We start from the raw sequence: 16,110 nt of genomic DNA, 5'->3' as shown, positions 1-16,110 counted from the left end.
CAAAAATTTATTGAGCATCTCCTCTGTGCTATTGGGGATTCAGAAATAAATGGACAAAATATTTCTCTGTGGTCTTCAAGGAAACTTGTAGCTCTGGAAGAAGAATACAGTCTGGGTATCTATTAGAATTCTATCTGTGGGAGGGGATGACATGTTTGAGTCTAAAGGCTATAGAGACAGTGCACTCTGTCCAAGGGCTCACTAACTTCCTGAGTGGAAACTTGTCAACACTCAGGTACCACATTATGAAGCACTAAGGAGCAGATGGTTTCTCAGGAATACTTGATGTCATTATAATCATTATTACTACTGGTATTACTACTACTATTATGCAAATCACCAATTGAGATGTGAATTATTTCCTGATGTTCACTCTTAATTGTGTCAGTTGGAGGAATTAAATTTTTTCCCCAGTTGTTCAGCCTTAGTCTGTTCTCTTCACTGTTCTATTTCTGCTCTGGAGGATTGAGTTTCCTCGTTTTGTTTCCTTTCACTGTGTTTTGCCATCCCCTCTTCTCCCTCTCTCTTTTCCAGTGAAATCTGTTATCCTTGTTGAGCTCCACATACCAATCTGCTGAGCCATCTGATTTTTCTAACTCCAAATCTGGGTCTATTTCTAGCTAACTGTTAACAATAATACCATAGTTATCTTTGCAGTCATATTCATTTATTCATTATCTTAAATAATACAATTCCTGAACCTTGACTGTGTGTCAGGCTTTGGGCTAGGTTTGCATACACCGATAGGGATAACAGAGTCTCTGCTGTCAAGGAGCTCAGAATCAATCTAGTGAGCAGAGCAGACAAATAAACATAAAATGATAGGACAGTATGTTTAGCCTCCAGATGTGGGCAAGGAGGAGCAAAGGTGTTTAATGGGGACATGAGTGAAGACTTAAGACTATAAGTCATATCTGGAAAGAAAAGATCCATCTGGAAAGAAAAGATGGCTACTATTCATTGAAAAGTACCCTAAGGGAAGAAGAAAGCCATTTCTCCATGCTTGGATCTGTTCAACAAGTTGATCCTAATTGTTTCATCGCAATATGGACCGAGCCTAGTGGCAACTCCAAGCAGTGTCTCTGGGGAGCTTGAACTCCTTTATAATTACCAGCAGCACCTCAAGAACACATCTACAATCTATGTAGAAACAGTGTTCTTGCTGTGCAAATTCATGATTCGTGTTCTAGGCAAGTGCCCCCAAGGAACCACACCATCTTACTCAGCCTGACCCAGACATTTCTGACTCCAGATTTCGTCCCCTGAGACCTTCCCATGTATAAGGAACTTCAGGCTCTAGTGTCCGAGGTCCATGCCTTCCAGATAGTTGGATCGATGAAAAATCCCCAGAGTTCATCACTGAGGAAATGAGTATGGGATTGTCCCACTGTTTGCAGGGTGCTTCTCCTCTGAAGCCCTCGTCTGGCCAAGGACTCGCTTACAAAATGTTCTGAACACTAGTATGAAGCCTAGTGTCCCATTCTTTTGCCTGTCTGTAAATTCTAACACCCTCCTGACTGAGAACTGAGCTTGTTTCAAGAGTGAAGGAGAGCTCTCCTTCCATTAGGACATGGCCCTCACCCTTTCTTTCCTCTCATTGATGCTTTGAGACTCTATTATTTCTCCTTAGGTCATTAAACGCAAAATATTAGTCCATATTTCTTTACCACATCATGCAATTGAACCGGGCTTCTTTCAAACATTAGCTGTCTTTCATCTCTTATTAATAAGGGGGGGCAAATTAAATAAAAAACCCCCACAATTTGAGTCCTCAAGAAGGAACGCATTTGCATGAACCAGGTATAAACTGTTTAAAAAATGATGATTTGAAGATGAAAGGCTGGTTTGCCTGGAGCTCAGAATGTGTTAAAGAACAGCGGATGATACTACTTAAAGGACGGACTGAGGTCTGACTGAAGGCCCTGTGTAGCACAAGACAGAATTGTACAATTAAGATGTAGGGATCTTGGACAGATCTGTTTTCTGGCCATCTTCTCCTTTTAGGTAGGCATCGATAGGCTTGCTTGAGAGGAAACTAACATGTTACTGAGAACTAGACACTTTTTCCCCCTCTCATTGCATCCTTTAATGCAACAACTCAGTGAGTTAAACACTTCATAAAGCATCCGATACCTTATGCACAAAGGCACACAAGACTCAGAGTGGTCATCAAAATGGCTAACCAGCTAACTGGTCTAATTATAGAACCAGTAGTGTGTTCAGCCAGGATTTGAAACCAGATCTATGACTCCAAATGTCTTACTCTTTCTTGCAGGCTTCATACATCCTAACCCTCAAGTAAGGGAGTTAACATTTTCAAAGGAACGAGATTAGTTTAGCTAGTGCATACAGGACCAATAGACAGTGCTCTGAAGTGATAGTGGAGAGATGAGCGGGGCCAGTTGGGATTTAGAGAAGTAAAATACATTTCCCTTCACAGTTTCTTCATCTGAAAAATTAGGAGGTTATTGTAAGTGATGCAACACACGCCTACCAATCCCTAGAGTACCCAGCGAGATATTAAATACTCACTGTAAGAACACTTAGTGTAACTCCTAGGACCACTTATCACTTTCTATTCCAGAGGAAGTGATTCTATGCCTTATGTACTTTGGGGGAAGAAAACGACCGGGTAGAAAATAAGGTGTTCCCTGCTTGGACACAATAAGATTTTTTAGGGGAAGAAAGACAGAATATCATCATGGGAAAAAAAGAAAAGAAAAAGAGAAAGAATGAGGACAAAATTTAATAGTCTCCTTCCTTTCAGCAAGTCACATGCATTTGTGTCCTCTGCTTTTGGAGAATGCAAGTCGGTCTTTCACACCTGCATTTGAAATGAGTTGTTTCTGTCTGGACTTTCTACTGGAAGATACCAGAGGAAGTTTTAGGGTGCATCCGAATGTATGAAAGCGCAATTATATTTTTCTTATGTTGTTGTTTTTATCTGATTCCCCAACAATCCTCACTCCAAAAATTTGCATCACACAAGAGCTGCTTTGAAGGAGCTTCTGGGGCTGCATCAGTGAGCTAAACTCCAGGGTACTAAAATAATTCAAGCAAGACAAGACAGATTATTAGACTGAGCAGATACTGGGTAAAGGGAGTAAATGTAATCTCACCAGAAAATGAAAGTAGACCTTTANCCCGTCTTCCACCTTCCTATCTTTCCTATCTTGAAGATTATTCATATTGTTAGCTTAATCGTTTTTCCCTGGGCCATATTTACAGGGACAAGTGACAACCTGACATACCCTTTAATGACCAAGGACTTAGGATCTGGCGTTGGTGTTTCTTTTTTTTTTTCTTTTCCAAGAACCGGTTATACAACCTTGGGCTCAGAAGTCAAAAGCCTTACCCAATTCTTTTCCTATAAAATGAAGACGTTGAACTAGATGGTCTCTAAAGGACCCCTTTGGCTCGGAAAACATGTAACTCTATAAAACTGAGGAAACAATACATCTTCTCGCCTCATAAGATTAATGTGGCAAGGATCAAATAAAAGAGCTGCTGGTTTTAGAAATATATGAAGGGCTATACAAATCTAAGTAGCAATAGCAGAAGCGTGCCTTAACCTTGGACTCCAATACTAAGGAGTAAGCAAGACTTTGGAGGACATTTGCTTTCATTATTCTCAAAATGGTCTTCAGAATGGTGTTTGTTATGCTGAATTGGAATCACCTTACTTCCTTTTAAAAAATACACATTCTTGGGGCACCTGGCTGGCTTAGTCAGAAAAGCAAGTGACTCTTGATCTCAGGGTCGTGAGTTCGAGCCCCACATCAGGTGCAGATATTACCTAAATAAAGAAAACTTAAAAAGAAAAAACATCACATCCTCCTTGGAAAGCCTCATTTAGTTGGTTAACCATGGAATCTGGGATCTATATGTAGAAAACCACATGTAATCAAAGATTCTGATTTGGTTTGGGAGCATAAAATGTTTAGTTTATCTTGTAATGCAATGTGTGGGTCCCTTCCATAATGAGGTTGTACGTTATTTAAAAATAGTTTTCGTCACTTACTAGCATTTTAAGACTGAGAGATAGTACTTAAACTATGATGTTGAAAACCCTCGGTTGAAATTGTGCTCTTTGTTAACTGTGTGACCTTGAGCAAAATACTTAACTTCTCTGAGTCTCAGTGTTCCCATACTTTAAAGGATGCCAACAATGCCCTTTCCATCATAGTGCCTTAGTAAAAGTGATACCATATGTAAAGAAACGAATGGAGTGTGTTATAATGTTAGCTCACCTTGCTCTAAGATATCATAGCTATTAGGGGATTGGTAAAACACAGTGCTGCATAATAATCATACTATTAGTAAATAAATCTCTGAGTTACATAACAGGTGTTTAGATGTTCTACCATCTGAACGGATGCCAATGCATAAGTTTGTTTACAGGTATATGCTTCTCTCTGAGAGACTAAGTGTTTAGTGGGTGGTGTTTGGGTGAGTAAAATTACCTTCTGTTATTGTTAGTTTATTTTAAAATTTAGGGAGATATGCTCAAATGTATGTCTTGTAGGAATTTCGCCTTACCATTTAGCTATGTTTATTCACACACAGGCATGTTTGCAAAAGCAAGTACATTTTTCTTCTCCAAATATTCTTTCCCATTTCCTACCATTCCAAGTCTCTTGAGCAAAGCCACTATTTACAATAGAGTTGTTTTAACGACATGTTTATGAAAATACAGATCCTGATCACAGTTTCCCTCTGGACGACCAAAGAGAATTTGAAACCCTGTTAGTAGATGTGAGATAAAAGGTGGGTTCAATGGTATATCAAATTGTATCTGAGGAACTGAAATTGTTTTATAAACCTCAATTAGGCCTCATACCACCCCCCTGAGGCAAGAAAGAAGTATTATGCACTTTTATGGAGACACAAACTGAAAACCCACGGAGAGGTTAATCAATTTGCATCACATATCTTAGAGCTGGGCTGCAGTGAGTTAGGAACAAAATGGAATTTCTTCCTAGGGAGCAACTTACATTCTTTTATTTGCCTGATTAGTACAGTGTATGAAACTTCTGGAAAATTATGATGAATGTTCAAAAGAGACCCCTGAGAAAGGATTAGCATTTGTTTCCCAGTTTAGTAAATGAGTGATTTGTTTTTCATGCAAAAGCAACAGCACCTTTTTTGTTTTGCCAAACATTTTGGTAGAAATGACCCCTTGGAGGAAGGAGAAGGGAGAAAGCAGAGCAATGTCGGAATTAGGAAAGCAATTGGTAGAATATTTCTTTTTCTTTCTTCCTTCCACCTCCTTCTACATAGCAACCTGCACAGATATCGCACGCTAGAGGGCACTTGAGGTAGAAGGAAAAAAGTCTCGACACTGCTCCGAAAGGACCAGTTGCTTTTGCAAGCAGGAGTCGGCAGCCTAAAAGCAGGGCTTGCTGTTTTCAGCGGCAGCCTCTCTCTGATAAACAAATGAAGGAAAAAATCCTTAGATAGCATTATGCAGCTTGGACTCATCAAGAATTTCTGTTCATATGCTTGATCATGTAATTTCCTTTCAACTTCTTGGCACATTTGTCAAATATATCTGAAACATTCTTCTCTCTAATACTCAACTTGATAACAACTGATCAGAACTATAAACTCCATTTTAGGCATAAGAAGAGATGCTGGTGTGCCCCCCATACTCCTGCATCCCCCTATACAGGTGTCATGATACATTAGCGTAAGTGTGCAAATTGCAAAGGATGGTAATCTAAACCAGTCCTAACATCAATTAAATTTACCTATTTTAATAGAGAATATAATCTGATACACCAAACAAATGTTACCCCATGGGGGTGGGGAGAAAGGTTCTTTTCCATTTCATCTCTTTCTTCTTCTTTTTTTTTAAAAACACGATTTTTTTACCCCACTCTTCATGGCTCCTACTTTAAGAAGAGGGGTCTGAAATCTTAATCTGGTGGTTGCTCTGTTTCAGAAAACAAAAATGAAAACACAACACAACAAAATCAAACCCAAAATGCCAAGTGTTTCATTTACAAAACCCCCGGCTGGCTTATTTGATAGCTTTGTACCAGTTGCCTTAAATCTATCTACTGCCCCCTCATCCTCTGGTTCTGCATAGAAGGTGAATTGGAGCTTATCTCTTTTCTAGCACCTGGGAAGATGGGAGATAATGCCATTTTGAAAACCTTCTCCAAAACGCTCTCAGCACAGATGTGGTTTTCAGAAAGTATTTACACCTTCATTTACTGAAAATGTAATGGCAAGTTCAAGATTAGCAATTACAGTCAATATTAAGAGATCCAGGCCTAATTTCAGGGACAGCTAAAACCAGGAGTCAAGAAACACAGAGCATCACACGTCTGAACAGAACGCTCAATGATGATTTGACGCCAAGAATCCATCAACACTTGTAAAGAAATCAGTCTAGTTTTTCAGATCCTGTAATAAACACTGGTGAAGGAATCACATGATTTAGTGTGCATGCACTTTCCTTTTTCTTTCTTTTACTTTATTTTTTAATATCGTATTCTGTCTTAGAATATTCCAGGACAAAAACAATAAGTATTCATACAATACACCACTTTATTTTTATTCTTCTCATTTTTATATATATCACCTGAGAAAGGAATAGCCTGGGGCAGTGGTTCTCAAAATATAGCAAGCAAACGGAATCCCCTGGAGCGTTTGTTAAAACCCAGATTGCTGAGCCCCGCCCAGATTCAGGGTATGAGCATTTGCATTTCTAACAGGCCTGTGAGGATGGGGAGGCAGTATCTGGTCCAGAGATCAGTGTGAGAACTGCTGTAACTGCTCACATTTCACTTAATTTGAGCACTGATCACATCTTTTCATGATTTTAGTAAAGAGGCTGATTTATAAAACAAACTCTTGAACAACTTTCCTAAATTTACTTAAACGTTTCAAACTTCTTAAAACTGCCTTCTTAATTTTTTTCATTCTTAGGATTTATGCTCCAATATCAGGATTCAAAATAAGATTTCAGAGTTTCTTCTGCCTAATGCTACGGCTGCTATGTATTACTTATTATAACCCCCGGCCTCCAGAAACAAAGGTGGTGGTTTTCAGATTTCTTCTTTTGGATTTCGTAACATGAAATCTGGGAAAAGTACTCTGCATTCCTGGAAAATATCACATATTAATTGTATTATGTCTATGTTTTGGCCTTCTTCGTATTTCAGATTCTTTAAGTTTTTATGTAAAATTTTATTTTAAAATACCGCAGGCAGGAATTACATCGTGAAATATTTTCATTCATGGAATCCACACTTCTCAACCCCACCATGAGGAGGACATCCACAAATTCATTAATTAATCTAAATTTAAAAGCAAGCCAAGAAACCTGCAGGATCTCTCGATTATTCCACGGTAAACACCTGTTTCTGTGTTTGATTTTTAGTTTATTTCCGTTTTTGGTTATGTACTGAAGAATGAGAAGAACAAAAGTTTACATTTTAATGCAGCAAATAATAAATATGTTCCATTCTACCATTTTCTGCTCCAATGAGAGATGGTAGAGTCTCTCTATTTTTCTCACCTCCTGCCAGGGCTCTGCTTCCTATAAGCCCACTGATTCTACACTCTCCAACTAACCAGTCACTTGGTTTACCGTCTCCTTTAGCCACAATTATAACACAAGGTCCACCCGTGGTGAAAAAGAAACATTGAGTTTCTCTCCATGTCATTCAACTGCAGTAGAGTCCTTGTCTGCCTGTCACAGAAACCCAGGCTGGAGACATCCTGCCTCATCCCACTCTGAGCCTCAGTCAGCCAAGGTTATTTTGAATGCAATCCCCCCACCCCCAGGCCCTGATTCCTTCTCTGATTATACTCCTGCCCTATCAGATAATTCCTCACCCTTCCTCCCCCGCAATGCTCCAGAGCACATGCAATTTCAGTCGCCATTCTAAAAAGCGTATGCAGCACAGTCCTCTTCCTGCTGGAAGGCTGTAACCCTGGAGAGGATGTTGAAAAGAAAACACTTTCTTAAGGAGTTAGGCTCTCACCATTGTGACATTACACTGCATCCTATTAAGTGTGGGTGGAATTGTTAAAGAGGCAAATGCCTTGTCTTTCAGCATCCCTGATTATTTTAGAAATATCCTTATAGGGCTTTTTAACATTATCCTAATCCTCTTTCACACTGCTTAATCATCCAGACCTCTCTTAAGAATTAGGAGAAAATTATTAGGAAATTCCTACTGCGGTGCTTTGAGCAGAGATTAGCATGTGTAGAGAGGGCTACCTTGAATTCTAGTTGCCAAAATTCAATGTATGGAGCAGTTCTGAAAGTACACGTAAATGAGGTAAGTCAAAACAAACTCATGCAAACCTATGGTACCTAGGCCATAGGATTCTGACTCTCTTCACTTTGTCAAAATATTTGCTGCTGTTGTTGTTTTCCTTTAAGAAAATGAGATTTAGGGATATTGTCTATGTCTACCATTCTGGCTTTCTTTTGAGATGAGTTTGTTACTTGTGGTGATTTCCAGCATTCAGTAACACAAAACTTTTTTAGTTCTCATAAATTTAAGAAAGTATCCTGAGGAAAGGTATGGACCATTTGTTCAAACTGAAAATGAATGTCTTAAAATTAAGCACAACCCAAAATATGATGTTTCTTTGTCCCCTTGGATTTCCGGGTCTAGCAGCAGTTATAATTTGATTGAAGCTTGACTGCTGTTCCTTTTTCCAAGATAGAATTAGCCAACTCCTGTATACCCTACAAGCAGACACAATCTGAGAAGAGAAGAAACAGTTACTTCCTAACTTTCTTTGGTGTGTGTGTGGGTGGGGAGGGTTGAGGAGGTGGGAGGGATACCTCTTACTTCTCTTCACCTCTCCCTCTCTGCAATAATTCACAAAGTTTTTTTTTTTCTTATAAGAAGTTAGAATGTGAAGCAGATATGAAACCTATAGTCAATATACTTCTAATCATTTCACAATGGGATGTTAGATTCAACACACACGCACAAATGTCAAATCTGCATAAAACATTATAAGCATATTGTGCCTATTTTCTCATTCTGTTCACTCTGTCTCATTAATTTGACTCAGACAGTACAGGCTCTGCAGACCTTGTGTCTGGTTCTCTGCACCCTTTCCCCTTCTGTTTCCGTTCTGTCCCCAGATAGTAAAACCTTTCCTCAGAGCTCACCTCTGGTGCACCGGGCATGGACTAATTCAGGGTGGCCTGTGGAGGAGAGTTAAACAAAAAAGTAAGGATTAGTTCATCTCAATTTTCACTCATTTTATCAAAAGATGATCACAGTGGCTGAATATTGCTATGTGTTAGCCTTAGAGGTGAGAAAAAAACAAACCCAGACCTCCTAATTTATGATCCCTCCTTCCTGTACTGGCTCTACCCCAAGGTAGCCATTTCTCAAGACCTATGTGGAGTCCATCAGAGGACTCGAAGGGACCACCCATAGGGCATTTCTTGGTGGACGCAGAGGAATTGCAAAAATGGTGCCTGCGAGCAGATCTGGAAGCCAGGGCACACTGAGAAGACGTAGCAATTGCTCCCTTTATTTCCCAAGCAAGTTCTGCTGTTCTTTTCATGCCTACTTACTGCGCGCCCCTCCTGGCTGTCCCTGTGCCCTCCAGATCCCATTTCCCTAAAGGAGTAGAAGCAAGGGGATGCTAGGAATGTGCTCCACCCACAAGACCAGGACACGCCACCTCTAAGCCGTAGCGCCTGAGTAGTAGGCAGCGGTCTGATAAGCACCCCAGTCTGTCCTCAAGAGGCTCTTGGAATTACGAGGTAAGCCGCCCACGCGCACCCCTTGGCCCTGCCGCGTTCTCTTCCGCCCACGGAAAACGGCTGTGGGTCATTGAGACGCTTTTCAAGGCAACGCTAGCCCCGGGGCTCAGGTGAGACTCGGCAGAGGAAGCTCGCGGGTACCTCCTCCGCACGCCTTTATCGTCTGCCAGCTCTCTCCTCCCGGAGCTTGGCCCTCCGCGGGCTGCGGGCACCGCACGGAAGGGCGCATCTTCAGCCGGGGCTCTGGCGGCGGAGACGCGCGGGGCGTGCTCGGGAGCCAGGAGCGAAAAGTTGGGCGCCCACTTGGAGCGGGGAAGAGCGAGCGAGCGCGCGACAGCCGAGGGGGAAGGCAGGGAGGGGGCGGGGAGGGGAACTGCTTACATGAATTTCCAAGTGGTAGACCTGCCTCTGCGCTCTGCCCAATGAGATCCGTCAGGGGAGGCACCCGGCTCACTTTTCCACATCACTTCACAGTTACATTTGGCAGGCAGGCGGGCTCGCACGCCGGAGCGCTCAGCCCAGAATTAGTGGATTTATTCGGAATCTCCTTGCCTCTTCGAATCTCCTCCGCCGTCGCCGGTCTGTGCACAGACGGTCCCGCGCACCCAGCCGCTAGCTGCACTTCGGGCTGCGGACAGCTAGAGCCCAGCGCGCCCGACCCGCGTCTCCACACCGAGCCCAGCAGCTCCGAGAGGCATGAACGGAATTCGGAGGCGCCTGCCCAGCGCGCGGGAACCTCTCGGTGCTCGCCGCTCTCGGGAGCCGACCCCGAGCGCCTGCAGCCGTTCGTGAACCTGGAGGCTTGACATTCGCCAGCGCGGAGCCCCTCAAGAGTAAGTGGTCCTCCCTGCCCCCGTTTTTCTCCAAGCCCCGAGGACCCAGAAACGACCGTTTCCTTTAAGAATCCCCATACCCCTTCGGACACCTTGCGCGTCTCCCCCACCCCCCCATGGTGGACGCGGCTTGCTAGCCTAGGCGTGGGGCTGAGCTGCGTCTTCTTTCTTGATAATGCCCAGCTGACGGGGCCACCTCCGGGCTCTGCCTGATGATTTGGCAAACTGCTCTTGACAGTGGATCCCGGGGAGTAGCAAGCAGGCTGTGCCTCTTTAGTTTTCCTGCCGTTCTCCCTCTCTGCGGTCGCCTGACGATTTCGCCGCCTAGCCAGGCAGGCAGGCGACGCTGCAGCTGCGCGTCTTCACTGCGGGGTCCGTGCGGTGAATGGGAAACACCCGCCGCTGGTGGTGAGGAGCGTGCGAGCCCGAGAGGAAAGGAGGCGAAGGGCCCGGGCTGCCCCTTTGCTGCACCACCCTTCCCCCCGAAGACAGGGAGGGCGACTCCCGCCTTGGGACTGCGGGGCCGCGACCCAGCCGCGAGAGCCCCAGCGCGAGCTTTCCCACAAGTGGCTGCTCTAGCTTTCGAGGTGTGGTGCCCGCTGCAAACTTGCTCTCGAGCCGCCCCGCGGCTCTGCAGTCACCAAGACGCTGGCCCAAACCCAGGCAGGACCCCCAAGCGGTGTCCTTTGCGAGCCCGCGAGGCTGCACTCACGGAGGCCCCCTGAGCCAGGGACTTCGTACCCTTTCTCCCAGCGCCCGCAGAGCGGGCAGCTGCGCTTTCTGGCATCTCCTTGCTCCCTACCCGCGAGCACTTGGGGGGCGGGCCGCACTCCTTGCCGGCAAACAGGGCTCTCGCCTGGGTTCTGCCAGCGCGTAACAGGTTCATAAGGGACCTACTCCCCCTCTCCCAGGTTCCAGCCAAGGCTGGGAGACGGTGAAAACCTGCCGCCGCCAACGCCGATGCCAACAGGTATCCACAGTTTCCTCCGCTTTCCCTCTCTCCAAGACCAAAGCTTTCCCCACCCAATCTGGCAGAAGACTCAAAGTTTTGCTATCATTGACCCTTCCCCGCAGGCACCGAGCCGGCGGATCGTCTAGGGCTAGCCTTTGCCTCCGCGAGCGGAGATGGCAGCTGTTTGCTTGGGTTGCTAAATGTAAGAAATCAAACAACATTAATTGTTTATTGTTGCAAACGCACAACATTAGTCCATAATGGAAAATCAGGCTGGCAGCTGCTCACTTCAGCTCCATTTAAAGAACAGAGCTTATAACCAAGCAAGCGGGAGGGCGAAAAGGTCCTTGCAACTTTACCACCCCTTCCTGAAGATTCCACAAGAGTTTCCTCTTTAAGAGGCACGATCCAAGAATCCCTTAGCGCGCCGGAGCTGCTAATCAGATCAGCCGGCTACTTGCTTTCACCTGGCTCCACACTGTTTGCGGGCTGACAATGGGAAGGCGGGGGCTTCGGAGAAGGTATACGAGAGCACTGCCCTCTCGGGTTGGGTACCATCGCCGAGCAGATAGGAGGGACCGGTGTTGGTTGGGGCCTTTGTGGAGCGCCTGTCCTTTTCACAGTGCTCCTGACAGCCATCTCAATGGTTAACAACCCTCCTGGGGCTGTCACCTCCGGCTTCATTATGGGAGATTTTCAGCTGGAAAACTATATGTGGGAAAGAGATATTTATGTAAGATTCGAGAGTGGGATTTTCCATCCATTCAACCTCGCCGCTGTACCTCACTGCATGCAAAATGAGCCCTGTCTTTCAGGCTAAACACAACTGAAATTTCTGTCCTGCTGTTGCCTTTCATCAGCTGTGTCCAGTTTTGCAGGGATTTTATCTGGGGTGTGTGTGTGTGTGTGTGTAAGTGTAACACACACAGAATTTTACCGAGAGGCCTGATACCTTTGAAGGATGTTCTCTAAGGGCTACATTTTTTTTCCCCCTCAAAGGGAGTTCTCCATAATCATCCTGTCCAGACATGTTTTCCACTTCCTTGAGCTTTGTGGCTGAAAGAAATTCTAGGTCTGTCCCTCTTATTAAATAATAATACTCATAATAATAATATTCAGTAATTCTGCTTTAGCAGATTTGAAGCTCCCCATCACATAGTTATTTCATGCTAGAGCAGTTGCAGGATTTTAAACCACCTTTGATATACATATATATATAATCATTTTTTTTTTCTGGATTCTGAAGAGGGCTTGGAGTTGAGAAAATCTCTGGAAACAGAGAAAAGCTTCTCCAGCAACTCCAGGGATTGCTTCATTGAGGGCTGCTCAATGGCAGTCCATCTTCCTCATTCCTTTCCCCCCACCACCGGAATGAGTGTCAGGGTATCCTGTGACCATCAAAAATGGGCCATATATTTTAGAGACGCTGGCTAATGTTCTCTGAAATTTGTGCTGTAATGCTGTCATTTAAACTTTTAATCTTTCTCCCCTGCAAACTGGATCTTGTATTTCCAATTAGTATTACTATTAAAAATCACTTCTGCTTTATAATCCAGTCTCCCCCAAAACCTCAAGATTTCAGTTGGGTAAATCTCTCCATGCAAGCCTCTTACCATTTTTTGGCTGCATTTTTGGTGCCTAGGATGCATTTTTTGAGTTCGTGAAGGTGTTACGAATTTCGGTGAAAAATTTTATAGCAGCCCTCACTAGAATAGCAGCTCCATTTGCTTGCTTTACACATATCAACTCTAAAGGAAAGGAAGTCTTTAACCTGAAAGTAACTTTATTGGGGCATCATGTAAAACTCTGGTCCAGACAGTTGATCTAACGTAACCCCTTAGTTTAGTACTGAACACACGTTAGCCAATGGTGGTATGCTCAGTGTAAAAACAACCCATAAAGCATGCTCAGCAGGATGGAACAGAGCACGTGAGGTAGCATTTGTAAAGGCTGTTGTGTGAGCGTACTCCTGACACAACATTTCCTTGTAAACTGTGCACAGATTTAAGGTCCGGTACTCCTGGTTAGCAGGGAGCATTGGATTTTGGAGCAAAGCAGGGAAACTCCACAGAATGAGGGTATAAGGATTCTATTCAAGAAATTGTACTTAAGGGTTTTGCCCTCCACTTTCCTCTGTCTATGGGTGAGGAGAAAGGAACGATCACAGATAGAAAAGTTAGCATCTCATACTTCACCAACTGCTTCGAAAACCTTATAAGTAAATGAATGCGTTAAGGAAAAAAAACAACTCTTCATTTTCCTACTCAAGGTGGCACACCTCCGGCTTTATCAACATCCCAGTCTGAGCAAATTTTCCATGCAAAACCAGAAGCTCTTCAGGAGTAAAATGACTTTCATTTTATATTTCCAATCACACTTTTCTGGTCCATCAGCAAAGTTTTGTGTTTGACAAATCAAGGAACAGACATAATCAGAATAGCCTTTTAATTATGGATGTAGTGTAAAGTCTCAAGACTTTCTTTTGAAAATATTGTGCTCAGTGATGCTGCTGATGGGGTCTTCCGTCATTTTATATTGCTTACAAAGTTATTCAGAGAAGCAGGAAAAAGGCACAGTTTTTTCTTTGTTTTCAGCACTGTTGCATTCACAGCTGAAATGGACTAATTTTGCTTTTTAGTTTAGGAAAAGACTCCTAATTTTGGTGAATTATACAACACCCACAGTGTCAGAATTACACCATGGCTGGTCTTCGTTGCTCTGTTTGTATCTTGTGTGGTACACACTCAACCACAGATATGAACACACATGCACACAGATAAAGAAAATTTACTTCTAGAAAACTTCAAAACGTGCCCAGACAACGAACTCATTTAATGGTTCAAGTCAGAGAGTTTTATCGTGTTCCCTTTGCCATCTCATCTGCCTTAGGCTGTTCGATTTGCCCTCCTGGCTTCTTAAGTTTGTATATTGACCAGTGTCTTTAAAAACAAAAATGTTTGCGGTGCTGGAATTTTTTCACCAGAATCCCATAATTGTATATTTGTGTGATAGAATAATATTTTGATGGAACAAGGCTGTCATCTGAATTAGTGGGGCTTAATTAACCAAAGAGCTATTAGTCTTCTCTCATTTAATTCTCGTAGAAAGTTGTGACGAGCAATATATTTCTGCTGAACTGTGGATTCTTGCCTCTGGAACCTGCTTCAGATATAACCACGAGGAGAAAATTAGTTGAACCTGGCAACTTCGAAAGGTCAGAAAAGAAATAAGTTCAAGGGATGCCATTCAGCTGCTTCTCCCATATGCTGCCTCCAGCTACATCTCCAGTGCCCCTTCATGGCAAAGCACCAGGACCAATACTGTTTCCTTTCTCTATCATGTCCCAAGCTTTTATTTCCTGATTTTAAATGTCATATGCTGTTTCTTATCATAAATATCATCCACCTTCTTGCCTTTAGAAGTCTTGTTATCTTTCAAGTTCTGTTAGTACGTAGAAATATATAGATGTGGTTTTCTGTATCTCTTTGGAAAGCATCATAAAAGAATAACACTTGTATTTAGAACCTTCAAACTTTCCTACCCTCTCAGCCAAAGGCAGGCTGAAATGATGGTTAGTTGAGGGCTGAGCCCAGAGTGACTGCTCAGTATGCATTTATTTAATGCATCGACAATTAGCAAAGACTGCCCTCCCTCCCTTTATTAGGAGATTCTCGATACAGGCTAGGGTGGGATACAGTCATATCCAAAGTCTGGTATTGTGACTGTCTACCTCGATTTTTCTCTACAGAAATTGGAAAAATTGTCCTAAGTTGATCTTTAGATAGAACTTTTCTCTCTCTTTTTTTTTAATCATTTTTTTCATGTTGCACAAAGCATATTTTTTCTCCCTCAGAGTCATTTGTTAAATGATATGGGAACATGAAAGCATAATTCAACTTTGTAAAAAGGGAAGTGTCTTCAAGACCAGACTTAGATAAAGAACGCTATTAAACTGTGTGGGATGCAAAGTTGTGTTTTATTGGGGAAAATACTCTAAATTATGGAAGTGTCACATGTCTAACTCTGTGTCCATACCTTCCCCTTGCTGGAGATGTATAAAATAACCGAGGGAAGGACTTTCCCTTCTTTGCTCCTTCTTTCTCTACCTCTTTTGCTTCTCTTTAATGTATTTTATATTTGAATGGAACAGTTCACATTAACTTCATGTGAACTGCAAGTCTGAATGTCTTAGAAGACAATTCTATACTCTATGCTGAGTTATCAGCAGGATACCTGGCACTGACATGTACATGCAGGAAAAGAATATATTTCCATGATAAGGTCTTTCCGTGGATGTATTTATTCATAGTTTAAGCATGTTGAATATATTGAAAAGAATATGAAGTGGAATCTTATTCTTTGTCATTAAGAGAAATTGTTCTAGTGTATTCATGTTGTATGACATGTTATAATGTTGTAACAATAGTTTCCATGCGTTGCTTCTTTCTAGATAGATTAATGCATAAAATATTATTTGATTCCTGATGTGACACAAATAACAAAATGAGTAGATGAGGGAGTGGTAGAAATATCATAAGGGAATGCTTTTCTTATGCATGCAAACTCATCTC

General features: G+C 42.9%; 1 protein-coding gene and 1 long non-coding RNA gene across 6 annotated transcripts in view; one reads left to right on the top strand and one right to left on the bottom strand.

Annotated features, from left to right (window-relative positions):
• Positions 1-7,339: 7,339 nt before the first annotated feature.
• LOC117795197 lies at positions 7,340-10,202 on the bottom strand. The gene is made up of 3 exons (XR_004619071.1): positions 10,136-10,202; positions 9,149-9,184; positions 7,340-7,946 (listed from the first exon to the last, which is right to left on the bottom strand). It is a non-coding gene; the product is annotated as an uncharacterized LOC117795197 (long non-coding RNA).
• Positions 10,203-10,217: 15 nt separating this feature from the next.
• CDH8 (cadherin 8) overlaps positions 10,218-16,110 on the top strand; it is a 387,090-nt gene continuing 381,197 nt past the window's right edge. Inside the window, exon 1 of one of the 5 annotated variants that reach the window (XM_034638674.1) lies at positions 10,218-10,587. Coding sequence is in view for 2 of the 5 variants with exons in the window: in XM_034638672.1 (XP_034494563.1) it covers positions 11,548-11,557 (10 nt within the window). In the remaining 3 variants the exon portion in view is untranslated. Of the gene's footprint in view, positions 10,588-11,507; positions 11,558-16,110 lie in introns of those variants that run through there. The other 4 variants (XM_034638675.1, XM_034638673.1, XM_034638672.1 and 1 more) reach the window with 4 other exon arrangements.

The sequence above is a fragment of the Ailuropoda melanoleuca genome, chromosome 12 (assembly GCF_002007445.2).
Source record: "Ailuropoda melanoleuca isolate Jingjing chromosome 12, ASM200744v2, whole genome shotgun sequence".
NCBI lineage: Eukaryota > Metazoa > Chordata > Mammalia > Carnivora > Ursidae > Ailuropoda > Ailuropoda melanoleuca.
The sequence above is the reverse complement of the archived record's forward strand: the minus strand, read 5'-3'. Positions and strand labels throughout refer to the sequence as shown.